Genomic DNA, 27,147 nt, shown 5'->3' with positions numbered 1-27,147 from the left:
GGTCTGATGGGTTCAATCAACCTGATGGATGCTCTGATGGGTCAAAACTTCTGGGGACCCACAGGTTGAGAACCTCTGCACATCTGCTTCACCAAGGCCCTGCTCCCATGCGCTAACATGTTGTCTGCTTGCCTCCACGCAGGGCGCGTCTTCAACGGTTCCGCCAAGCCGATCGACAAGGGTCCGGTCGTGATGGCTGAGGACTACCTGGACATCAATGGTGAGTGAATGCAGGAGAGCAGCGATGCCGTGACGTCACATCCCTTTTGGTTGCCTGTTCTGGATGACTGTTTTGAGACAGGCTTTTCCTTGACAACCACATTTTATTTATTTATTTATTTATTTATTTATTTATTTATTTATATTCCGCCCTTCTTTCTCCCCCCGAAGGGGAATCAGGGCGGATCACATTATATATATAAAGGGCAAACATTCAATGCCCATAGACACATAGAACCGAGACAGAGACAGACACAGAGGCAATTTAACCTTCTCCTGAGGGGATGTTCAATTCTGGCCACAGGGGGGAGCAGCTGCTTCATCATCCACTGTGACAGCACTTCCTCATTCCAACATCCTAAATTAGTTAAATTTGCCTCCCCACTTTATAAGTGGCACCTTATTTCCTATTTGATAGATGCAACTATCTTTGGGGTTGCTAGGTCAGCAACGAGCAGGGGCTATTTTTATTTTTTAATTGACGGGTGCTCATCCCGCCACAGGCTGGCCTCGAACTCATGACCTCATGGTCAGAGTGATTTATTGCAGCAGGCTGCTCACCAGCCTGCACCACAGCCCGGCCCATTTTCATTATTCATTCATTACTATTTTTATAATGATGATATTGGGCAGGTGCGATGGGTGGGGACGAAAGACAGGGCCTTTTCAGTGGTAGCCCTTTGGCTATGGAACTTCCTCTCCAGTGAGATTAGGTCAGCTCCCGCCCTCCTGACCTTCAGAAAGAGAGTGAAGGCATGGAGGTGGGACCAAGCCTTCCAACAGTCATGAGGTCAAGGTAAAGGCTTCCCCTGACGTTAAGTCCAGTCGTGTCCGACTCTGGGTTGGCGCTCATCTCCATCTCCAAGCTGAAGAGCCGGCGTTGTCCGTAGACACCTCCAAGGTCATGTGGTCATAGGCATGACTGCATGGAACGCTGTTACCTTCTCGCCAATAGGAGCGTACCTATTGATCTACTCACATTGGCATGCTTTCGAACTGCTAGATTGGCAGAAGCTAGGGCTAACAGCAGGAGCTCAAACAGTAATACTCAGTGCAATTTGGAATAATGCAATTTACCACAGTCACAACGTCAGGGGAAAACCTTTACCTTTACCTTACCACAGGAATGGCTCTTGGAATATGCCTTTAGATTGCGTGGTTTTGTCTTATGATTGTTTTAAATTATTGGTTTTAATTTATATGATGGTTTCCCTATGTATGTATATGTGGCATCAAATTGTGCCTTCTTTTGTGAGCCGCCCTGAGTCCCCTTCGGGGTCAGAAGGGTGGGATATCAATGCAGCAAGTAATAATAATAATAATAATAATAATAATAATAATAATAATAATAATGCCCCATTTTCAGCCCAAAGTGATTGGAGTTGGGGTGGGAGTGAGGAAACCCACCAGTGCATGGCTTTCATGGACTGGCCACCAAATCACTCAGGAAAACAACAATAAAGTGGGGATCAGGAACCACAGAAGTGGGCTCCTCAGTTTTTTTTTTGAGGGGGGGATATCTTCCAAAATTCCCCAGTGGGTTTTCTGCTTTGGGGATCCAGGCAGAGATGTACGTACTTTCTCAGAGACTGAGTACTTTCCTGTACTCCAGAGACGTAACTTTTCCCAACTTAGGAGGAGCCACTTGGCATTCAAGCCAAGCAGAGAACTGACCAACTGAGCAAGCAGCCACTTTTGCCTTCCATAAGCAGGGACCCTTCCAAAAATGCTAGGCCTTGCAACAACAACAACAACAACAACAACAACAACAACAACAACAACAACAACAACAACACTTTATTTATATTCCCCCTATCTATCTCCGCAAGGGGACTCAGGGTGGATCCCAGTACACATACACGGCAGACATTCAATGCCGTTTGGACAGACAGGACAAAACAGGACAGACAGGAAGGAGGCATGTTGTCTCAAAGTCCAGTCTCAATACCTTGGAGCAGGGGTCCTCAAAGTTTTTAAGTGGAGGGCTGGTTCATGGTCCCTCGGACTGTTGGGGGTCCGGACTAGGATGAAATAGTCCAAACTTAGGATTGTTGTTGTTGTGTGCCTTCAAGTCGTTTCAGACTTAGGTCAACCCTAAGTCTAAAGTTTAGGACAGGGGCCAGGTCAATGACCTCGGAGGGCCAAATCCGGCCCACGGGCCTTAGTTTGGGGACCCCGGCCCTGGAGGTTGAGTTCAGATTCAGTCACAGGGGGGTGCTGTTGCTCCATTTTCCATCAGGACTTCCTCCTTCCACCTTCCTCTCGGTCACCGCGTTTCTAGTCTTGTTCTTTATGGTGTCCCGCTAATTAGCGGTACTTAATAATAATAATAATAATAACTTTATTTTTATACCCCGCCCCATCTCCCCGAAGGGACTCGGGGCGGCTTACATGGGGCCAGGCCCGATAAAACAAACAAATAACAGTAACAGAGCAATAAAACAATTATCCCAGTAAAAAACATCAACATCAGTAAAAACAATCATTAAAATCAACAAGCAGGATACAGTGTTAAAAACAGGAGACTAATTCGTAGATCCCAGGCAAAGTGCAGAGTGTTCCGAAATGGGGAAAGAAAATTTCACAGTTGGACAATAAAGTGCAGTATAAAATGGCAAGACAACAACAATGGGACTATTATGGAATGGACAGATAGATCAATCCAGCAACAACTAAACGTCGAAGGCCTTTTGGAAGAGCCAGGTTTTTAAGCTCTTCCGGAAGGAGAGTAGGGTGGGGGCCTGCCTGATCTCTCTAGGGAAAGAGTTCCAAAGCCGGGAGGGGGGCCACGACGGAGAAGGCCCTTTCTGCCGTCTTCAAAGGCAGCCCCACGTAGAGCGCATTGCAATAGTCCAGCCTAGAGGTAACTAAGGCATGGACCACCCTGGTCAGATCAGACTTCACGAGGTATGGTCGCAGCTGGCGCACAAGTTTTAGTTGTGCAAAGGCCCTCCTGGCCACGGCCGACACCTGGGCCTCAAGCGTCAGCCCCAAATCCAGGAGGACCCCCAAGCTGCAATGGACCTGCGCCTTCAGGGGGAGTGCGACCTCGTCAAGGACAGGTGGCCACCCAATCAGACTTACGACTGACCTGGAGGACCTCTGTCTTGTCGGGATTAAGTCTCAGTTTGTTCGCCCTTATCCAGGCCAACACAGCGGCCAGGCACTGGTCCAGAATCCGAGGGGCTTCCTTGGATTTAGGTGGAAAAGAGTAGTAGAGTTGGGTGTCATCCGCGTAGAGATGGCACCGCACTCCAAAACTCCGGGTGACCTCTCCCAGCAGTTTCATGTAGATGTTAAAAAGCATGGGGGACAGAATGGAACCTTGTGGGACCCCACAGGTCAATGGTCAGGGGTCCGAGCAGGTGTCCCCCAGCTTCACCAACTGGGATCGGCCCTCCAGGAAGGACTGGAGCCACTGCAGAGCAAAACCCCCAAGGCCCATCCCAGAGAGCCATCCCAGAAGGATACCATGGTCGATGGTATCGAAAGCCTCTACTTACAGCTCTAAGCTGTTTTTGAACTGCTTAGGTAAACAGTGTTGCACCCCAGCGAGGATCCGCCTTGCTCTCAACACACACCACTGAGACAGACTTGAGATCAACAGTTTATTGATAAAAATGTAGCAAAAGAAAGGCAAAAAGCAATAAGGGAATGCCATAATCCCAGTGTAAATGCAGTAATCCAAATAGAGTTCAATGTCCCAAAACAGCAAGTAAATCCTTAGAAGACAAGGCTTAAAACATCAAAGCAAAATCCAAGGCACAGGATAATCATCAGGAGCATGAAAGCAAGAATACTTTCCCAAGAAACCATAGGCAACACTTGAACCACAACTTGAAGCTTGAAACCAGGAACCATAGACAAGACAGGAACAAAGCAGGAGATCTCGCTCTGAAAGCAAAGTTGCTTGATCTGAAAGTTACCCATTCTTGCAAGACATAAAAGCATTCCTTTGACCTTGGGCTCCTAGTCTTTTGGCAGCAATTCCTCGCAAACGCCGAGAGCGGTGCGTTCTCCTTCTAAGGCTGGTTGGTCTGTCTAATTGAACGTCCTCATTATCACTTTCAGAACCACCTGGCCATTGTTGACTTTCCCTGCCCTCCTCCCGTTCCCGTTCTGAGAGCTGGGAAAGGTCTCTCTGATCTGAAGCCTCTCTTATCTCCTTGGCCGTCTTGGCTGCTTGCCTGCGGCCTCCTCAGAATCGCTGGCTGCTCAGACTGTCCAACATTTTCAGTTTCAGACTGTGCAAACCCATATCCCCCTTCATCATCAGACTGAACCACAACAAGCAGTGAGCTGGGCTTGACGGGTCGGGTGCTCACCCCGACCAGGCTTTGAACTGGGTGATGTACCAGCTGTGCTTCAGCCCAGCCTTGGAATCCCCCACCCAAGGCAGTGGATGATGGGAGCTTTGGTGTAGGATGTAGAGTCATAGAATCATACGAAGGGGCCTCCAAAGGCCATCCAGTCCTAGCCACTTCTGCCAGGCAGGAAGTCAACATCCGATCCCTCCCGACAGATGGCCATCCAGGTGACCGCAGTTCCCATTTTGTGCCTCCTCCTTCTTTCCTCATCCAGGGCAGCCCATCAATCCCCACGGGCGCATTTACCCCGAGGAGATGATCCAGACCGGGATTTCCCCCATCGACGTCATGAACAGCATCGCCAGGGGGCAGAAGATACCCATCTTCTCCGCTGCGGGGCTGCCCCACAACGAGGTGCGTCATGCCATGTACATGTAGTACACACACACATATAGTCTCCTTTCAGCTCAACTGCAGAGAGGAGACTCTCAGCTAACCAGAACTCTCAGTTAAACAGAAAAAAATCATCAGAGCCATGGTTCCACTGAGAGTCTATTACCAGTATGGGCTCTCCCTCCAGATGTTTTGGACTCCAACTCCCACCATTCCTCACAGCCTCAGGCCCCTTCCTTTTGCCCCTCAGCCGCTTAAGCGGCTGAGGGGCAAAAGGAAAGGGCCTGAGGCTGTGAGGAATGGTGGGAGTTGGAGTCCAAAACATCTGGAGGGAAGGTCCAAGTTGGCCCAGGCCTGGCTGTATTCCTGAAATGAATCCTCAATGTTTAAAAGAAGATAGTTGGAAGGTAGAACTAATGCATATGGCAAACATTCAATGCCAATTAGAACAATTACGAGATAGGGAATGGATAGAGGTATTATATATAGGCTTTCCCATCTTTCGGCATCTTTGGAGGCTGTGCTCGGTTCCGGCCACCGGGGGTGCTGTTGCTCCATCTCCTTGCCAAAGAGCTTTATTTGTTCGTAAACCTTTTCCTCCTTTTTCTGATCAAAACGCCGAGCCTAAACACTCCTCGCTTTAATGCGGTACCTATTTATCTACTCACATTTGTTTTCGAACTGCTAGGTAGGCAGAAGCTGGGCTAAAGGTCAGGACTATAAGAAAAAATGGGTTTCCAGGGGCTTGAACTGACAAGTACCCTCTAATGGAATAATAACAATGTATTAGATATCATTAAACATTGTATTATGTACAATAAATGAATATAAATGTCAGATAAGTGGATCCAAATCACAACCAAACTGTTGCATTCACACTGTGATGAATGGTAGTGGCATTCACCATGTACAGTAGAGTCTCACTTATCCAACACTCACTTATCCAACGTTCTGGATTATCCAACGCATTTTTGTAGACAATGTTTTCAATACATTGTGATATTTTGGTACTAAATTCATAAATACAGTAATTACTACATAGCATTACCATGAATTGAACTACTTTTTCTGTAAAATTGGTTGTATAACATGATGTTTTGGTGCTTAATTTCTGAAATCATAACCTAATTTGATGTTCAATAGGCTTTTCCTTAATCCCTCCTTATTATCCAACATATTTGCTTATCCAACGTTCTGCCGGCCAGTTTATGTTGGATAAGTGAGACTCTACTGTAGTAAGCTTTCTTGTTTATAATTTTCTTGATTCTTCGTAAGGGATGAATAGACCCCTGATCCACAACCTTTTTCAACTACCTATAGTTTTTGTCTGGTGGTAGGGTCTGTAAGTATTGAGTAACATTAATACAATTGTATAAAGTGTTTTCTGGCCTAGCAAAATTGGCTAATATTAATACACACTACGTACTTTTGTTACTTAGTTCAAACAAGTCAAGAATGTAAACTGTAAAGTCTTCCATAGATATCGTGGAACCTATTGGGAACATACAGTGGCTTACAAGTTGTTCTTTAATACATTAAACACAGTGCGAATGAACATCAAATAATAATATATTGAAAAGACATTATGCCTATACTTAGAAAGCATACTCTGCATTCAGGTTTTATTCTACTGCGAGTATGATCCTAAATGGCTCAACCTGTTGTTTAAATAGCAAAGAATCTCACACAGGTGTTCTACAATGCAGTGTGTAGCATTAACGCATGAGGCACATTTAAAGAAATACAACAAATTTATTATAAAAAACTGTTATAGTAAGTAGTATGTATTAATAAGTAGTATGTATTAATATTAGCCAATTTTGCTATGTCAGAAAACACTGTGTACAATTGTATAAATATTACTCAGTACTTGCAGACCCTACCACCAGATGAAGACTATAGGTAGTTGAAAGCAGTTGTCAGGGGTCTACTCATCCTTTACAAAGAATCAAGAAAATTATAAACAAGAAAGGTTACTACATTGTGAATGCAACTGTTTGGTTGTGATTTAGATCCACGTATCTGACATTTATATTCATTTATTGTACATAATATAATGTTTAATGATATCTAATACATTGCTATTATTCCATTAGTGGGTACTTGTCAGTTCAAACCCCTGGGGACCCATTTTTTCTTATAGTCCTGACCTTTAGCCCAGCTTCTGCCTACCTAGCAGTTCGAAAACAAATGTGAGTAGATAAATAGGCACTGCATTAAAGTGGGGAGGTATTTAGGCTCCATGTTTCGATCAGAAAAAGGAGTCAGGAGCTCACCCCGACCCGGGCTTCGAACTCTCAACCTTCCGGTTGGCAATATTTATTGCAGCTTGGGGATTAACCTGCTGAGCTAAAGCATTGAGCCAGGGCAGTGCAAGTGTGGCCAAACCGCATTAATTCTGCAGTGGAGATGCCCCCTTGGCCTCTCTTTCAGTCCGCGTCAACATGGCAGCAGTTAACAACAATAATAACAACAACAATAGCCAGAGGTTGGCTCTTGTCCTTAGGCACAACTGGACTCCGCAGAGCTTTGCAACATCAGATGAAGTCAAGATCTGGTCTGTCTGCAGATCTGGTCTGTCTGCAACTAAGGCCTGGGGGCCGGATGCGGCCCTCTAAGGTCATTTACCTGGCCCCCGCCCTCAGATTTATAATATAATATTTTATATCAGTTTTAATAATATAATATATTGTATGTACATATAATATTGATAATAATCTTATGTTATACAATATAATAATAATAATAATAATAATAATAATAATAATAATAATAATAATAATAAATTTATTCTTATATCCCGCCCCATCTCCCCGAAGGGACTCGGGGCGGCTCACAGCAATAATAAAAACAGTGACAAATTACACATTGTAAAATCAAACATGAAAAGCAGTCATACAATATTAATAGTAATACCATATAATAATATTAATGATATGGCATATATTACATATTATATAATAGTATAGTGGTATAGTTCAAGATAGTAATATATAATGCTAATATTGTGTTATGCTAATAATATAATATATTGTATGTACATACAGCTGCTCTGAGTTCCCTTCGGGGTGAGAAGGGCGGGATATAAATGTAGTAAATAAATGCAGTAAATAATTAATTAATTTTAGACTTAGGCTCGGCCAAAGTCTGACATGACTTGAAGGCACACAACAAAAACAACAACAACAACAATCCTAATTAACTTGACTATCTCATTGGCCAGTAGCAGGCCCACACTTTCCATTGAAATCCTAATAGGTTTATGTTGGTTAAAATTGTTTTCATTTTTAAATATTGTATTATTTCGTCGTTGTTGTTGTTGCACTACAAATAAGACATGTGCAGTATGCTTAGGAATTTGTATTTTTTTTCAAATGATAATCCGGCCCCTCAACAGTCTGAAGGATTGTGGACCGGCCCTCTGCTTAAAAAGTTTGGGGACCCCTGGTCTGCAGCATCCTACGGGTTGATTTCTTTTCCTCTGCACTTTCTCAGAGGCGCTCTTGCCCCCGCTTTCTACCCTTTTCCGCTGGTGTTGGTGATGGTGTTTGTGCACCTGCCTTCCGCCACTTGCCCTTTGACGCTCCCGAAATATCCGAGCGGATCTCGAGGTGGGAGGAGGCGGGCGTTGGCAGCCGGGTCCCCGTTCCTGTCCCTCGGCCGCCGAGGCGTGTGGCTCGCACAAACAGCCGTCCCGAGCGTCAGCAGCCGGAAAACACATTCTGACAGATCAGGAGTGACAGAGGGACGCGGAGAGGATGAACCCGCGTGAGGCGTTGCTGTCTCTTGGCTGCGTGGAAGGAGGCGCTCCCTCCAAGGGGCATCTGCACTGCAGAACGGGCGCGCTTCGGAACCACTTCGGAACCACTTCGGCACCGCAGGGCCCCATGCTGCCGAGTCCCCGTGCCTGCCGTTTGGCAGAGAAGCCATAGCCAGGGCCGGCCCCACCATGGAGGCCCGTGAGGCCGCCGCCTCGGGCGCAGGTCCGGGGGGGCACCATCAGGCTGGGTGGGAGGCGGGGCACCGCCCTGACGGTGCCCCGCCTCCCGCCCAGTGCGCCCTGGCCTGGCTGGCCTTGCCCGGCTGGCTGCCAGCTGGGTAAGGCCATCCAGGCCACAAGGCTTGCCCAGCCAGCTGCCACAAGGCCAGGGCGCACTGGGCGCAAGTCGGGGCACCGTCAGGGCCCCACCTCCTGCGCTATTCGCCCTCGCCCGTCTGGCCTTTTCTAGCTGGCCAGACTGCAGCGGAGGTCCCTCCAGGCCGCAAACTCTGGCCCCGCTTCCCACGCAGCATGGGAGGCGGGGCCAGGGCGCGGGAGGCGGCGCCGGTGGGGGGGCGCTTTTCAGCCCCCCCACTTAACATTAAAATTTATCTCCGGCCGGCCCTGGCCATAGCACTGGGCTTTGGCAGTTCAAATGGGGTCAAACTGCATTAATTTGACAGTGTAGATCAGCGCTTCTCAACCTGGGGGTCGGGACCCCTGGGGGGATTGTGAGGGGGTCCAGAGGGGTCGCCAAAGACCAGTATCTTCTGTTGGTGATGCGGGTTCTGTGTGGGAAGTTTGGCCCAATTCGATCGTTGGTGGGGTTCAAGGGGCTCTTGGATTGTAGGTGAACTATAAATCCCAGCAACTACAACTCCGAAATGGCAAGGTCTATTTTCCCCAAACTCCACCAATGTTCACATTGGGCATATTGAGTATTCGTGCCAAGTTTGGTCCAGATCCATCATGGTTTGAGTCCACAGTGCTCTCTGGATGTAGGTGGACTACAACTCCCAAACTCAAGGCCAATGCCCACCAAACCCTTCCAGTATTTCCTGTTGACCGTGGGAGTTCTGTGTGCCAAGTTTGGCTCAATTCCATCGTTGGTGCAGTTCTGAATGCTCTTTGGTTGTAGGTGAACTATAAATCCCGGCAACTACAACTCTGAAATGTTAAGGTCGGTTTTCCCCAAACTCCACCAGTGTTCACATTTGGGCATATTGCGTATTTGTGCCAAGATTCGTCCAGATCCATCATTGTTTGAGTCCAGGCAGGAACCTTGGGGACCGCAACCTGAACCTGAGCCAAGAGTGTGATGCGGCAGCTACAAAGGCCAATGTGATTCCTATAGTCTGAATCTATATGAGCTCAGTGTCCAGATCAGAGCTCTCCAGACATTTCATGCCAGTGACACACCTTTTTAGACATGGATCTTTTCGCAACACAGTAATCCAGTTTCACTTGCAAATGAGAGGTTAAATCAGGCATGGGGAAACTTGGGCCCTCCCTCCAGGTGTTTTGGACTTCAACTCCCACAATTCCTCTGGATGGAGGTGAACTACAAATCCCAAACTCAAGGACAGCGCCCAGCAAACGCTTCCAGTATTTCCTGTTGGTCAGAATGCTCTTTGATTGTAGGTGAACTATACATCCCAGCAACTACAACTCCCAAATGTCAAGGTCTATTTTCCCCAAACACCACCAGTGTCCACATTTGGGCATATTGAGTATATAATATTTTGCACCAGTGAACTTTAGTTACCACCCAGTTTGGGTCCCCAGATGTCATTGGAACGACAACTCCCATCCCACTGGGGATGATGGGAATGTACATCAGATATGGGCAAACTTGGGCCTTTTCTCCGGGTGTTTCGGACTTCAACTCCCACCATTCCTGGCCTCAGGTCCCTTCCTTTCCCCCCTCAGCCGCTTAAGCGGAGAAAAGGCCCAAGTTTGCCCATTAACCTCTGCTTTGCAAGTAAAACTGAATTACTGTGTTGCGAAAAGATCCATGTCTAAAAAGGTTGAAATGTCTGGAAAGCTCTGATCTGGACACTGGGCTCCTATAGATTCAGATGATAGGAATCGCACTGGCCTTTTTAGCTGCGGCACCACACTCTTGGCTCATGCTCAGGTTGAGGTCCCCAAGGTTCCAGCCTCCCGTCGTGAACCTGTGCATCATCCCACCTGTATGACTGGCAAGGTGTCGCTCTTCGTCCTCCTTCCCTTTTTCTTCTCAGATCGCAGCTCAGATCTGCAGGCAGGCCGGCCTGGTCAAGAAGTCCAAGGGTGTCATGGATTACCACGAGGACAACTTCGCCATCGTCTTCGCGGCCATGGGGGTGAGTGAGTGAGTGAGTGGGAGAGTGAGTGATCAGCAAATGAACAAGTGAGTGAGCAGGCGAGTGAGCAAATGAACGAGTGAGCAAGTGAGTGGATGTGACTTGAGTGGGTGAGCAAGTGAGTTAGTGAGGAACTGAACGAGTGAGTGAGCAAGTGAGTGAGAGATTCAATGAGCAAGTGAATGAGTGTGCTAGTCAGTGAGCAAAGAAGTGAGCGAGTCAGCAAGTCAGCAAGCTAGAGAGTAAGTGAGTGAATGAGTGTGTGAGCGAGTGAACAAATGAGTGAGCAAATCAGCAAGCGAGAGTGAGTGAGCAAGTAAGTGAACAAATGAGTGAGGAAGGGAGTGAGCAAGTGAATGAATGAGCAAGTGAATGACTGAGTGAGTCAGTGAGCGAATGAGTGTGCGAGTCAGCAAGCAAGGAAGTGAGCGAGTGAGTTAACAAGCAAGAGAGTGAGTAAGTGTGTGAGTGAGTGAGCAAGTGAGTGAGTGAACAAATGACTAAGTGAGGGAGTGAGAAAGTGAATGAGTAAATGAGAGCGTGAGCGAATGAGCGAGTGAATGAGTGAGCAAGTGAGTAAATAAGTGGACAAATGAGCAAGTGAGTGAGTGAACGAGACAGTGAGTGAATGAGTGAGCGACTGAATGGGCGAGTGAACGAGTGAGTGAGCAAGGGACTAAGTGAGTGAGTGAATGAACAAGTGAGCAAGTGACTACATGAGTGAGCATTGAGCAATTGTAATGATTTCCTTCGCCTTGGTCTGTTTTCAAATTTCAAACTCAGGACCTGTTCTGCTCAAAACCCACACAAGGTTGTTTTGCACAACAAAGAGCCTTTCTGCACATGAAACAGCCTTTTCCTGCATGCAAAATAATATTTCTGTGCGTATTCTTTGTGTTGGTAAAATATACCCTGCACAACAAATACATTTCCTATGTAAATAGTAGTGTTTATGCAAAAAAAAAAACAAAACAAAAAACTGTGTGCACATTTTGTGCAGAATCCACACAATTTCAGTATTTTTTTGCACCAGGGCAGCTTCTTCTGTGCAGAAAAGAAATATTTATGTGCGGAAATATTAGGCATGGTTTAACCGTGTTGAAATGCTGAGCTGGGGATGCATCTGCATTGTGGAATTAATGCAGTTTGGCCACACTTTGATTGCCATGGCTCAGAATGATTGCCTTGGCTGCCAAATGTTGCAAGCGCCTCCCCAAACTACAACTCCCAGGATTACATATCATTGAGCCATGTTGCAGTTAAAGTGGGGCTGAAACACATTCATTCTTACAGTGCGGATGGACCTCATAGGCAAACATAGAGGCTCAGGAATCAAGTTCTGGCCAATTGGTAGCTCCTTGTGCCCACTGCTGGCCAGTGCAGGTATTGCAATTGCTTTCCTTTTTTCTCCCTAGGTCAAGTATGGCCAATTTTGGACTTTCCATCAGGTGTTTTGGACTTCAACTCCCACCATTCCTGGCCTCAGGCCCTTTCCTTTTCCCCCTCAGCCGCTTAAGCGGCTGAGGGGGAAAAGGAAGGGGCCTGAGGCCAGGAATGGTGGGAGTTGAAGTCCAAAACACTTGATGGAAAGTCCAAAATTGGCCATACCTGGCCTGGCAGGTGACCATTGAGTCTTTCCATGGTGCTGAACCTGCCGCCTCTTTCTCCCTTTGCAGGTGAACATGGAAACCGCGCGGTTCTTCAAGTCGGACTTTGAGGAGAACGGCTCCATGGAGAACGTCTGCCTCTTCCTCAACTTGGCCAACGACCCCACGTGAGTCCGTTGCTGCAGGAACCATGCCTTTTAACTGCCATGGGAGTTGTAGTTCCCCCAGGCCTTGAGCCTTCTCTGCCAAAGGGTGCCGGCATTCATTTCCCGTGACTCGATACCACTGAGTCGTCGTGGTCAAAGCGGTGCCAAACTGTGCTAACTCCACAGTGTGGATGCACCTAGTATTGAGAGCCTTACTTCCTTCCTTCCTTCCTTCTGTTTCGTCCAGGATCGAGCGCATCATCACGCCCCGCTTGGCCCTGACCACGGCCGAATTCCTGGCCTATCAGTGCGAGAAGCACGTCCTGGTCATCCTGACCGACATGAGCTCCTACGCCGAGGCCCTCCGGGAGGTCAGTGGGTGGCCGTTCGGGATACTGGGAGACATAGAGCACGTCCACACTGGAGAATGTTGGAGGTTTATTTATTTATTTACAGTATTTATATTCCGCCCTTCTCACTCCAAAAGGGACTCAGGGCGGATCACATTGCACACATATAAGGCAAACATCCAATGCCATAACATAGGACAGAGACAGACGCAGGCACGGGCTGGCCTCGAACTCATGACCTCTTGGTCAGAGTGATTTGTTGCCGCTGGCTGCTAACCAGCCTGTGCCACAGCCCGGAGGTTGTAGATATAAATAGACAGAAGCTTTGCCACAGTTTCTGAACCAAAATATACCCTGCAGTATAATAAAGTGTCACTCAGGTTTGTGTAACAAGTAATAATAATAATAATAATAATAATAATAATAATAATAATAATAACCTGCTTTGATTGAAGTCAAAAATCAGAAACTCCTCAAAGCACAGCAGACAAAAAACCAGTACAAGAAAACTGCACTACAAACTAGAGCTGACAGCTGGCACAACAAAACATTGCATGGAAAGTTCCTTGACAAAATTGAAGGAAAAGCTGATAAGGAGAAGACCTGGCTCTGGCTCACGAATGGGACCCTGAAGAAGGAGACAGAAGGCCTGATCCTTGCAGCCCAGGAGCAAGACATCAGGACAAAGGCAATTAAGGCCAAGATCGAAAAATCAGCTGATGACCCAAAATGCAGACTGTGCAAGGAAACCGATGAAACCATTGATCATATCCTCAGCTGCTGTAAGAAAATTGCACAGACAGACTACAACAGAGGCACAACTATGTGGCCCAAATGATCCATTGGAACTTATGCCTCAAGTACCACCTCCCAGCAACAAAGAACTGGTGGGATCACAAACCTGCAAAAGTATTGGAAAATGAGCACGCAAAGATACTGTGGGACTTCTGAATCCAGACTGACAAAGTTCTGGAACACAACACACCAGACATCACAGTTGTGGAAAAGAACAAGGTTTGGATCATTGATGTTGCCATCCCAGGTGACAGTCGCATTGACGAAAAACAACAGCAAAAACTCAGCCGCTCTCAGGACCTCAAGATTGAACTTCAAAGACTCTGGCAGAAACCAGTACAGGTGGTCCCAGTGGTGATGGGCACACTGGGTGCTGTGCCAAAAGATCTCAGCCAGCATTTGGAAACAATAGACATTGACAAAATTACAATCTGCCAACTGCAAAAGGCCACCCGACTGGGACCTGCGCGCATCATCCGAAAATACATCACACAGTCCTAGACACTTGGGAAGTGTTCGCCTTGTGATTTTGTGATATGAAATCCAGCATGTCTATCTTGTTTGCTGTGTCATAATAAAATAATAATAATAATAATAATAATAATAATAATAATAATAATAATAATAATAATAATAATAATAGGGTATTTTTCATCAATGTGCCATCCCAGGTGACAGTCGCATTGACGAAAAACAACAGGAAAAACTCAGCCGCTCTCAGGACCTCAAGATCGAACTGCAAAGACTCTGGCAGAAAACAGTGCAGGTGGTCCCGGTGGTGATGGGCACACTGGGTGCCGTGCCGAAAGATCTCAGGCAGCATTTGGAAACAATAGACATTGACAAAATCACGATCTGCCAACTGCAAAAGGCCACCCTGCTGGGATCTGCAGCATCGTCCGAAAATACATCACACAGTCCTAGACACTTGGGAAGGGTTTGACTTGTGATTTTGTGAAACGAAATCCAGCATATCTATCTTGTTTGCTGTGTCATACAACGTCGTTGTGTCAATAATAATAATAATAATAATAATAATAATAATAATAATACTTTATTTATATACCGCCCTATCTCCCGGATGGGACTCAGGGCGGTTTACAGTCATAAAAGCAACACAAACATTACATAACAACATAATACACATTATTAAACAAAGTAAAATAATACAATTATAAAAATAAATCACACTTACATGACCAGATCAAGGGGACGGGAACCATAAACCCAATATATTAAAATGTATCATTTTAGGCTAGGGAAATCTTGTGCAATATATTCAGGCTCAGAAATCGGTGGTAGTCCAATATAATTACAGTATCTTTGCTTCAGTTCAAAAGATCAAACAGGGCAACAATATATACAGCAGTCTGTTGCCGACGGCTTTCATGGCCGGGATCACAGGGTTGTTGTATGTCTTTCGGGCTGTGTGGCCATGCTCCAGAAGTATTCTCTCCTGACGTTTCACCCACATCTATGGCAGGCAACCTCTGAGGATGCCTGCCATAGATGTGGGCGAAACGTCAGGAGAGAATACTTCTGGAACATGGCCACACAGCCCGAAAGACATACAACAACCCTATACAGCAGTCTCTCTGAATTCACACAGAGAACAGAGGGAATAAACAGTCCCTTTAAACAGTCTTTAAATATGCCTCATCTGCCTTATAAATAATCAGGCTTCGTAGAATTGGCAGCCATTTCCTTCCTGACTATTTCCAGTCAGCGCTCTCTTCACTCTCTGAGGTGAAAGTGGCAGTTAAAACCGTTTGTCTCAGCAGCAAGCCAGAGACAGCAGCCAATCAGAATTCTGGCTCCTAGCTGCATCAGCCTATTAGCTGTCAATACATGCCTTTCCAGCCAACCCATTGCATCATGGTGTCTTTTTACAAATCCCCACAGAGAATGGATGCAGGTGGGCCCCACTTTGACTGTCGAGGCTCAGGGTATGCAATCCTGGGAGTTGTAGTCCTGCAAGGTCTCTCGCCTTCTCTGCCAAACTGCTGCTCCCAGGATGACCTAGCATTGAGCCATGGTGGCCAAAGTGGGACCAAACTGAATTCATTATCTAGTGTAGATGCAGCCAAACCATAGGACCTGTAGTTTTTATCTGTCTGGGGTAGTTGGTGATATCTGTGGTGTATTTGGAAATGACTGATATTGTATAATCATACTTATATACAGTAGAGTCTTGCTTATCCAACAGTAACGGGCCGGCAGAATGTTGGATAAGCGAAAATGGTGGATAATAAGGAGGCATTAAGGAAAAGCCTATTAAACCTCAAATTACATTATGATTTTTACAAATTAAGCTCCAAAACATCATGTTTTACAACAAATTGACAGAAAAAATAGCTCAATACACGGTAACGTTATGTAGTAATTATTGTATTTATGACTTCAGAACCAAAACATCGCAATGTATTGAAAACATTGACTACAAAAACATTTGACTACTAAAAGGCAGACTGCGTTGGATAATACAGAGCATTGGATAAGAGAAGGTTGGATAAGTGAGACTCTACTGTAATAATAAATACAGGCAGTCCCTAAGTTATGAACAGGAGAAGTTCTGTAGGTTTGTCCTTAAGTCAAATTTGTAAGTAAGTCGGAACAGGGACATTTTGTAAGCGTAAATCCAGCTCTCTCTCTCTCTCTCTCTCTCTCTCTCTCTCTCTCTCTCTCTCTCTCTCTCTCTCTCTCTCTCTCTCTCTCTCTATATATATATATATATATATATATATATATATATATTATGTATATTAGCTTTGCATCCCATAGGGAAGGGGTTACAAACAAGAGAGGTTCTGCAGGTCTGCTCTTAAGTTGAATTTCTTTGTAAGTCAGAACAGAGACATTTTTAAAGTGTGTGTGTGTGCGTATGTGTTGGAAATAGCAACCTTCTCAGGCCTTCCCTATCCAATTTTTTGCCTCTTTATAATGTGTTGGTTTATTCCCTGAAGTGTATGTCTTCTTTGGTTTGCAGTTTTCTTAGCTCTATGCACTTGAGGCAGTGGGAGGGGCTGCAGACCATGTGACTGGTTCAGTAACTGTTTAGAATGCAGTTCTGAAAAGGATGACAGTTGAGGAATGACAGTTGAGGCTTGAGTCTGAGTGCAGAGGCCAATATTAGGAGTTAGAAGTCAGTTGGGGCTTGAGTCTGTTTGAGTACAGAAGCCAGTGTAGGAAGTTACAAGTCAGTTGAGGCTTGAGTCTCTTTGAGTGCAGAGGCCAATATTAGGAGTTAGAAGTCAGTTGGGGCTTGAGTCTGTTTGAGTACAGAAGCCAGTGTAGGAAGTTACAAGTCAGTTGAGGCTTGAGTCTCTTTGAGTGCAGAAGCCAATGTTAGGCGTTAGAAGTCAGTTGAGGCTTGAGTCTCTTTGAGTGCAGAAGCCAGTGTTAGGCGTTAGAAGTCAGTTGAGGCTTGAGTCTCTTTGAGTACAGAAGCCAGTGTAGGAAGTTACAAGTCAGTTGAGGCTTGAGTCTCTTTGAGTGCAGAAGCCAATGTTAGGCGTTAGAAGTCAGTTGAGGCTTGAGTCTCTTTGAGTGCAGAAGCCAGTGTTAGGCGTTAGAAGTCAGTTGAGGCTTGAGTCTCTTTGAGTGCAGAAGCCAATGTTAGGCGTTAGAAGTCAGTTGAGGCTTGAGTCTCTTTGAGTGCAGAAGCCAATGTTAGGCGTTAGAAGTCAGTTGAGGCTTGAGTTCCTTGGAAGTAGACTGTGATGAAAGAGAGCCACACAGAGCAATATAGTTTTGAAGAGACTGATAAAGACTATAAGTTAAAGATACAAACTCAAACGTTTTAAAGCTGAACCTGAAGAGAAACACACCTGTATTTTTAAATACTCGAAGTTGTGAGTAAACAAACATGTTATTCCTAAAGAAATCCGCGTGAATCTTTGCTGAGTTTTGAATAGAAACAAGATATTTACGTGCCTAGTGATCATCCATTACCGAATAAACTCAAGGAACACTCCTGAAACTCTGCTGCCCAATATGTTATGATCCCAATAGGTCATAATCCAGTAGTCCAATAAGATGTGTATGTGCACATGTGTGTGTGTGTTGTGTGCATATGTAAAAGGTAAAGGTAAAGGTTTCCCCTGACGTTAAGTCCTTGTCTCCTCCAGGTCTCTGCCGCCCGAGAGGAGGTCCCCGGCCGGAGGGGCTTCCCGGGATACATGTACACCGACCTGGCCACCATCTACGAGCGCGCCGGGCGCGTGGAGGGCCGCAACGGATCCATCACCCAGATCCCCATCCTGACCATGCCCAACGACGGTGAGGAGGACCGGGGGGGGGGCATCGGGAGGGCCGGGGGCACCCGTGGCCAACGAGTCCTGCCAAAAGACACCCTCTCCTTCCCTGCAAATCGGCCCCCTCCACGTTCCCCTGCTTTGGAATGGGAGAAACATAGGGCCGGAGAAGGAGAAAATGTAGGAGACTTGGACAGAAAAAAACAGAACCCATGCAGAGGCAGGATGGGCGATTGATCCCTGGCCCCACAACAGAGTTACATGGGGAGGGGTCTTGGAGTCTTGGCTGAACATGAGCCAAGAGTGTGATGCAGCAGCTCAAAAAGTCAATAGGGTTTTTGGCTGCACCCAAAGGAGTCTAATGTCCAGGTAGAGGGAAGCCCTGGTCCCCTCTCTTTTACTTTGGTCAGAACTTCTCACCTGGACTACTATCACGGTGTCCCATTCTGGGCAAAGCAGTTCAAGAGGGAGATTGACCCTAAGCTGGAAGGGGTCCAGAGGAAGAGAGGGATTCAAAGGCTCAAAGGCCTGGAGACCAGGAATGATCCCTCTGAGGAGCGTCTTAAAGAAATGGGTCTGTTTAGCCCCAGAAGAGAAGGAGACATGAGAGCCATGCATAATTATTTGGAAGGCTGCCTCAAGGAAGAGGGAATAAAGCCTCCTTTCTGCTGCCCTGGAGACCAGCACTCAGTGGAGCCATGGGTTCAGATTCCTGAACTTGAGGCAGAACGTCTTGGCTGCAAGAAGAGCTGTTCAGCAGTGGAACTCTCTGCCTTGCAGTCCGGTGGAAGCTCCTTCACTGGGGGCTTTTAAGCAGAGGCTGGATGGCCATCTGTTTGCCCATGCCAGGTCTAACTGTTACCTCACAGGGAATGGCTTGAAGGCCCAAGGAACAGCCAGAGGCAGCGGGTGCTGGACCTCTCAATACAGCCCACCTTCAGGCTGCGAAGAACCTCTGCTTTGTGTTTTGCAGACATCACTCACCCTATTCCGGACTTGACTGGTTTCATCACCGAAGGGCAGATCTACGTGGACAGGCAGCTGCACAACAGACAGGTATGTTGCCCTGGTTTTGCTCCTCACCCTTTGGTCCTGAGCCATGAGTGACAAGCTGTGGAAAGAATGCCGTGTTGGCCCCGCTGGAACTGCTTGGATGGCTCAATGCTATGGAAGCCAGTGTATTGTAGTTTCACAAGGCCCTGAGCCTCCTCGGCCAAGGAATCCCGGTGTCTCATCAAACTACAGCTCCCAGGATCCAGTAGCATCAGGGTTTGAGTCCTCACTCGGCCGTGGAAACTCGTGGGGTGATATTGGGCAGGTCACACTCTCTCAGCCTTAGAAGGCAGGCAGTGGCAACCTCTCTTTGAACAGGAACTGGGTCTGTTTAACTGGCAGAAGAGAAGGTCGAGGGAAGCTATGAGAGAAGATATTTTTAAATATGTGAAAGGGTGTCCCAAGGAAGGGGGTGGGTGGGTTGTTTTCTGCTTCCTGGAGACTAGGACTCAGTGGCACCATGGGTTGAAATGACTGGAAAGGAGATTCCATCTGAACATCAGGATGAACTTAAAAGTTGTTCAACAGTGGAACTCTCTGCTTTGTTGAGGATCCTTCTTTGGAAGCCTTTAAACAGAGTCTGGATGGGCATCTGTCAGGAGGGCTTTGATTGTGGGGTTGTTGCATGATGTTGCCGCTTAAGCGGCGGAGGGGCAAAAGGAAGGGGCCTGAGGCTGCCTGCCATAGATCTGGGCAAAATGTCAGGAGAGAATACTTCTGGAACATGGCCACACAGCCCGGAAAACATGCAACAACCCTGTGATCCCGGCCATGAAAGCCTTCGACAACGGCTTTGATTGTGTTTTTGCTGCAGGGCAGAAGAGGGTTGGACTAGATGGCCCATGTGGTCTCTTCCAACTCCATGGTTCTAAGCCTTGACAAGAAAACTCAGTGGTAGGTTCGCCTTAGGCTTGCCCCTAAGTGGTAAAACAAGGCCCGCAATGGCAACCAGTTATCTTTAGCGATGGCCCTTTCTGCTGCGTCTCCGTCTGTGTTGAGATTCTCCCGCTTATTCGGAGGAGGCGCCTCTCTGCAGTCCCAAGCACTTCCTTCCGAGCCCAGGAAGGCTGACCCGTTGCCCGTTTGCTTTGGCCCCCAGATCTACCCTCCCATCAACGTCCTGCCGTCTCTCTCGCGCCTGATGAAGTCGGCCATCGGGGAAGGCATGACCCGGAAGGACCACGGAGACGTCTCCAACCAGCTGGTGAGGAAGCGGGGAGTCAGATAGGAAGGGCAAAGCATTTCTAAGCATGCAGAAGAATACTGCTTGATGAACATGTGGTTGACCGAGAGCCTCTGGGTAATGACAGTAGATGTCCTGATGCAATACCTAAGGGAATGTGGTAATGGCAGAGTCACCACGTGAGGTGAGGTGTATTGCGAAGCCACATCAGCCAGTGTCCTTACTCATGACCCATGAGCAGGTGGCTGTAAAAGGAGGAGGAAAGGTTCCCTCTTTCTCTCTCCTGTGTGACTCAGTGCGAGTATCTGTGACTTCCGAGGTCCTGATGGTTTGTAAGGACAAGTTGCATATCCTGACATTTGTATATATTGTAACAGTGAAAATTAAAGGCTCCGGATATTTTGGATGAAACCTGAATCTGTGAGTTTACTAAAGTGTGTAAATAAAGCCAGATGCTGGCAGTTGGACTCTGCTGATAGATAGGTAGAAGCACATGTTTGGCTGTGAAAGGACTCTGCTGTGTTTTTACTTGGTTCTGAGAAAGTTGCTATCCAGCTTGCAGCAGTTCAGGGAGGATGTGATTTGGAAACTAGGAATCACTTCACGACCAGCAAATCCCGTGCCACAGGGTTCATACACCTTTCATACAATTTCATTCAAACCATACATATTTCATGACACTCTTGCCGTAGATAACACATACCAGCAACAGATATAAGATGAGAAGCAAGAGAATAATGGCAAGAGGAAGAACACGCGCTTCCTGGCCTCTTTCATCCCCATCACTTCCTCGTCCTTCGCCAGGGACAAAAGGGGACGATGCAGCCCTCGTCTGTCATGCCTGTCCCGTGGTCAGGGCTCAGCTCCTTCAGCGTGTCCCTTCAGTTGCACATCACCACCTACTTAACCCTTCAGGGGGTGTTGACCACGTGTCCATTAGAACTGCATTTCCACCAGTTTTATACAATGGGGTTACAGCCAATGCGTTCCTGCGTAACAGTGCTTCATCTAACAAACAAGGACTCACCATAATTATATTATTTGTATTATTTTATAAATGTTTATTTAGCCTCAGTGACTTAAATACAGTAAAAGCATCAGGTTTCCATCTGATCTTGGAAGCTAAGCAGGGCCAGCCCTGGTCAATTCTTGAATGAGAATGAGGAATTTTTCTTTGTATTTATATTATATTATTTGTATTATTTTATAAATGTATATTTAGCCTCAGTGACTTAAATACAGTACAAGCACCAGGTTTCCATCTGATCTTGGAAGCTAAGCAGGGCCAGCTCTGGTCAATTCTTGAATGAGGATGAGGAATTAATCTTTCTTTGTATGTATATTATTTGTATTATTTTATTAATGTATATTCTGCCTCAATAGCTTGAATACCATAAAAGCACCAGCCGATCTTGGAAGCTAAGCAGGGCCAGCCCTGGTCAGTCCTTGGATGGGGATTAGCAACAAAGTTTACTAGTATTTATGCATATTCCTGTATATTTTGCCTCATTGGCTTAAACATCTTGAAAGCCTGCAAAGACGGGGAGGCTCAACCTTCCTCTCCTTCTTCCTTCCACAGTACGCCTGTTACGCTATTGGGAAGGACGTCCAAGCCATGAAAGCCGTGGTCGGAGAGGAAGCCCTCTCGGCAGATGACCTGCTCTACCTGGAGTTCCTGCAGAAGTTTGAGAAGCAGTTCATTGCCCAAGGTGGGTCAGGCGGAGGCTTGGAGGGGGCCCGAGTCATAGAGTCAGAAGGGATCCCCAAAGGGCATCCAGTCCAACCCCAGCATGCCAGGAAGGAAGGCACAATCAGGGCCTTCCCGACAGACGGCCAGCCAACTCATATATATCAGCAGTCTTATGGCGAAGTAAAGCTGCAGAGTTATAGAACCACAGAGTTGGAAGAGACTCCCGAAGGGCATCCAGTCCAACCCCATCATGCCAGAAAGGAAGGCAATGTGCAAGTGGAAGGTAGAAGAGACCCTTAAGGGTTGAGTCCAACCCCTTCTGCCAAACAGGGAGACACCATCCAAACCCTCTTGACAGATGGCCACCCAGCCTCTGATTAAGATCCTCCAGAGAAGAAGGCCCCACCAGACCCCCAGGCAGCATATTCCAATGTCAATGGGGTGATGCCCGTTTACAGGCTGGAGCCTGAATTTTGGGACACAACCCCAAGGCCTCTCCAAAGCAGCATCAAATAGGTTTGGAACATTGGAAAGAGTATTTCAAGTTCAGACTAAAACCCAGAGCAATTCCTCAGCCCTTCACATGTGTGAGAACCTCCAGTGAAAGCTGGCAAAGAAAGGAAGAGGGCTTGTCCTGACTGTCCTTGGAAGGGAGAACCTAAGGTGGGAATTGCCACAACCCTTGTAGCAATTTTGGGGGTCAGAAAAAGGCCTGGGAATGACAGTAATTTCTTCTAAATAGGGTTTGGTGCTTTAGAGACCACATTTGTGCCAGGGCCTCCCTTTGGCCTTTTCTGCCTCACACAGAGACATTCAGTCCGATGCCCAAAATACTGGGTCCCAAATAGGCTGGGGTTTCTGCACAGAAGACACACAATCAAGAAGCCTCCCAAAGAAGAAGGGGGAAAACCCAAAGACAGGTGGCTGCATAAAGGGGTCTTCTTAGGAGCTCAGCTTTTAAAAGGGAAGCAGATGAACAAAGTAATATTTCAGTGAAACCCTCCCTGGCTTTTGAGCCAACAGTGTGGCCTTGCAGTGAACAATAGCAAAGCAATTCTGGGCTGCATCATTCAAAATACAAGTTGGAATGCTGCTGGTCTTTCAGATACATTGAAGTGTTTCAATTGTATTCTCTGATCTGCAAATTCAGCATTCAATTCAGGTTTGCAGAAGTGGAATCAGATTTACTGGAAATGGACACGGAGGGCAGGCCTTTGCTTAAAGAGAGGGCACCCACATGCAAAAGGGGACTTTCCAGTAACGCCTGTCTTGCACCAAGCAGATTTCTGCCCTGCTGTTGCAATAGTTGCAATAATGATTTTATCTGTTTTTAATGTACTTTGCAACACCTCAGAAGTCCTGGCAACCATATATATGTGTGTGTTTCAATGTGCAGTCATCCCTCCGCATTTGCATGTTTATCTTTTGTGGACATGATTATTTGCAGATTTGATCAATACGCTCCAGAAGTTGATCATAGATAGACTCACACTGGAGAACTAAGGGTGCATCCACACAGTAGAATTAATGCAATTTGACACTACTTTAACCACTACGCCTCAGTGCTATGGGACCCTGGGAATTTTGCAAAGGCCTTTGGCTTCTCTGGCCAAATAGTGCTGGTACCTCACCAAACTACAACTCCCAGGATCTCATAGCATTGAGCCATGGCGGCTGAAGTGGAGTTAAACTGTATTCATTCTATGGTTCGGATGCATCCATCGATACTCAACTTCCACCAGTCACAATGGAGGACCTTGAGATTCCAAGAAACAAAATACAGTAGAGTCTCACTTATCCAAGCCTCGCTTATCCAAGCCTCTGGATAATCCAAGCCATTATTGTAGTTAATGTTTCCAATATATCATGATATCTTGGTGCTAAATTCGTAAATACAGTAATTACAACATAACATTACTGCGTATTGAACTACTTTTTCTGTCAAATTTGTTGTATAACATGAAGTTTTGGTGCTTAATTTGTAAAATCATATCCTAGTTTGATGTTTAATAGGCTTTTCCTTGATCAGTCCTTATAATCCAAGATATTTGCTTATCCAAGCTTCTGCCGGCCCGTTTAGCTTGGATAAGTGAGACTCTACTGTACCAGGTTTTGTTTTGTTTGCATTGTTTACACTTTCACAGACATCCCGCACCTCAAACGCTCTCAAAAGTGGAAGCTCTCTAGCAAAAAGGAGCCGATCTCCTTGTTTTTGCTAATGCTATGTAACAAAATTTGGGGGAAAAAAATCTGTTCCTGGTTTGCAAGTGTTATTTCCTCTTAAACTGTGCGGTCCTAATTTTGAAAGTACAGTAGAGTCTCACTTATCCAACACTCACTTATCCAACGTTCTGGATTATCCAACGCAATTTTGTAGTCAATGTTTTCAATACATCGTGATATTTTGGTGCTTAATTCGTAAATACAGTAATTACTACATAGCATTACTGCATATTGAACTACTTTTTTTTCTGACAAATTTGTTGTTAAACATGATGTTTTGGTGCTTAATTTGTAAAATCATAACCTAATTTGATATTTAATAGGCTTTTCCTTAATCCCTCCTTATTATCCAACATATTCGCTTATCCAACATCCTGCCGGCCCGTTTATGTTGGATAAGTGAGACTCTACTGTAGTTGTTTTACTCCAGAAACTTTGTTTATGTGCCACAAACTATATTGCATTGGTTGAGCTTTGATGATAAGATGAAAAACTAGAGCAAAATGTGCTATAGCAGGATGTCCGTGCAGTTTAATAAACTTTTGGCATGTCTTTGTGATAGAACCAGTTAGGAAATCATGGCAGTGATAACCCAGGAATGGTAATAATGTTATTTACGTGCCTTCTCTTCCCCTCAGGGGCCTACGAGAACCGGACCATCTTTGAGTCCCTGGACATCGGCTGGCAGCTGCTGCGCATCTTCCCCAAAGAGCTGCTGAAGCGCATCCCGGAGACCATCCTCTCCGAATACTATCCCCGGGAAGCAAAGGCCCAAAGCAGCTCAGATACCGCTTTCTGAGGTCTATTTACACAAGAGGGAGGAAGAAGATGATCTGGATCTATGTGCAGATGGGACTACACCAGGCATGGGTCAGCTTTGGCCCTCCCCTCCAGGTGTTTTGGACTTCAACTCCCAGCATTCCTCACAGCCTCGGGCCCCTTCCTTTTGCCCCTCAGCCGCTTAAGCGGCTGAGGGGCAAAAGGAAGGGGCCCGAGGCTGTGAGGAATGCTGGGAGTTGAAGTCCAAAACACCTGGAGGACTGAAGTTGGCCTTCTAGGTGTTGGCTCCAAAAGTTTGCATGATGTGTGTTATGATTTGGAGCTTTCCCAGCGAAGGCATTGCTTCTTCTGGATTCAGGGTTTTTGTTGTGTTTTGCTGCACAGCCAATGCTGAATGTATATCACCCCGAGTATATAATAATAAAATAATAATATACCGTGTTTCCCCGAAAATAAGACAGTGTCTTATATTAATTTTTGCTCCCAAAGATGCGCTAGGTCTTATTTTCAGGGGATGTCTTATGTTTCCATGAAGAAGAATTCACATTTATTGTTGAACAAAAAAATTGAACATTTATTATGTACTGTACGGTAGTTGTCGTCACAAACCAGCATAAACAGACAAACTGTGAATCCTATCAAAAATTTCTTGTTACTACCATTATTTCTATGTACAACAATCTATGTTATGTACATTTATCGATCCTGCATGCTCTGGTGTTCTGTTTGGCGGGCATGCTTCCAAACAAAAACTTTGCTAGGTCTTACTTTTGGGGGAGGCCTTATATTTAGTAATTCAGCAAAACCTCTACTAGGTCTTATTTTCTGGGGATGTTTTATTTTAGGGGAAACAGGGTAATAATAATAAAAACTTTATTTATACATACCGCTCCATTTCCTCAAGAGGACTCGGGACGGTTTCCAACATACGTGCAAAAACATCATATGACAACTTGAACAACGTAAAACAAACAAAACAACATCCTATTAAAGTTCTACAGTAGAGTCTCACTCATCCAACGTAAACGGGCCGGCAGAATGTTGGGTAAGCGAATATGTTGGATAATAAGGAGGGATTAAGGAAAAGCCTATTAAACATCAAAATAGGTTATGATTTTACAAATTAAGCACCAAAACATCATGTTATGCAACAAATTTGACAGAAAAAGTACAGTAGAGTCTCACTTATCCAACACTCGCTTATCCAACGTTCTGGATTATCCAGCACATTTTTGTAGTCAATGTTTTCATTACATCATGATATTTTGATGCTAAATTCGTAAATACAGTAATTACTACATAGCATTACTGCATATTGAACTACTTTTTCTGTCAAATTTGTTGCATAACATGATGTTTTGGTGCTTCATTTGTAAAATCATCCTAATTTGATGTTTAATAGGCGTTTCCTTAATCCCTCCTTATTATCCAACATATTCGCTTATCCAACATTCTGCCGGCCCGTTTACGTTGGATAAGTGAGACTCTACTGTAGTTCAATATGCAGTAATGCTATGTAGTAATTACTGTATTTACGAATTTAGCATCAAAATATCATGATGTAATGAAAACATTGACTACAAAAATGTGTTGGATAATCCAGAACGTTGGATAAGCGAGTGTTGGATAAGTGAGACTCTACTGTATTAAAATAGCCAGTTCCAAATCCAATCAATATTGGAATCAAATAACAGTAATCACTCAGGGTATATTCCTAAATATTGCCTACCTTCCTCTCCATTACTTGGCAACTCCCGTCAACTTGCTATTAATTGCTGCGAAGGATGCTGATTGCAAGGCATGTCCCTATTTGAAATAACGGAAGGATGTGGAAACGTTCAGATGCCAGTTGGATGAGACCACATGGGCCATCGAGTCGCTTTGGGTCTCCTTTGAGGAGATAAAGCAGGATATAAATCAGGCCTGGGCCAACTTGGGCCCTCCCTTCAGGTGTTTCGGACTGAAAGCGGGTGAGGGGGGGGGAGGAAGGGGCCTGGGGCTGTTAGGAATTGTGGGAGTTGCAGTCCAAAACATCTGGCGGGA

At 45.8% G+C, this 27,147-nt stretch overlaps 1 protein-coding gene and 1 long non-coding RNA gene across 2 annotated transcripts; one reads left to right on the top strand and one right to left on the bottom strand.

The window, feature by feature from the left end:
- Positions 1–101: 101 nt before the first annotated feature.
- atp6v1b1 (ATPase H+ transporting V1 subunit B1) lies at positions 102–25,803 on the top strand. Its single transcript, XM_062982531.1, has 10 exons — positions 102–220; positions 4,801–4,940; positions 10,923–11,024; positions 12,701–12,798; positions 13,025–13,148; positions 18,050–18,200; positions 19,149–19,231; positions 20,328–20,432; positions 21,991–22,120; positions 24,963–25,803. Exons 1-10 carry the CDS (start codon positions 118–120, stop codon positions 25,121–25,123), a joined length of 1,197 nt encoding a protein of 398 aa, XP_062838601.1. The 5' UTR covers positions 102–117; the 3' UTR covers positions 25,124–25,803.
- Positions 17,328–26,968, bottom strand: LOC134299515 (uncharacterized). Its single transcript, XR_010006735.1, has 2 exons — positions 26,834–26,968; positions 17,328–17,636 (listed from the first exon to the last, which is right to left on the bottom strand). It is a non-coding gene; the product is annotated as an uncharacterized LOC134299515 (long non-coding RNA).
- Positions 26,969–27,147: the final 179 nt, after the last annotated feature.

Source organism: Anolis carolinensis, chromosome 5 (assembly GCF_035594765.1).
Source record: "Anolis carolinensis isolate JA03-04 chromosome 5, rAnoCar3.1.pri, whole genome shotgun sequence".
Taxonomy (NCBI): domain Eukaryota; kingdom Metazoa; phylum Chordata; class Lepidosauria; order Squamata; family Dactyloidae; genus Anolis; species Anolis carolinensis.
Note: the sequence above shows the minus strand (reverse complement) of the source record. Positions and strands in the feature narration are given on the sequence as shown.

Bases quoted from the DNA above. Each gene is read 5' to 3' on its own strand.
- atp6v1b1 (XM_062982531.1), top strand. From the start codon at position 118: ATGTTGTCTGCTTGCCTCCACGCAGGGCGCGTCTTCAACGGTTCCGCC. The intron at 13,149-18,049 runs GTCAGTGGGTGG...TGTCTCCTCCAG, and splicing joins ACGCCGAGGCCCTCCGGGAG to GTCTCTGCCGCCCGAGAGGA. The intron at 19,232-20,327 runs GTATGTTGCCCT...TTTGGCCCCCAG, and splicing joins GGCAGCTGCACAACAGACAG to ATCTACCCTCCCATCAACGT.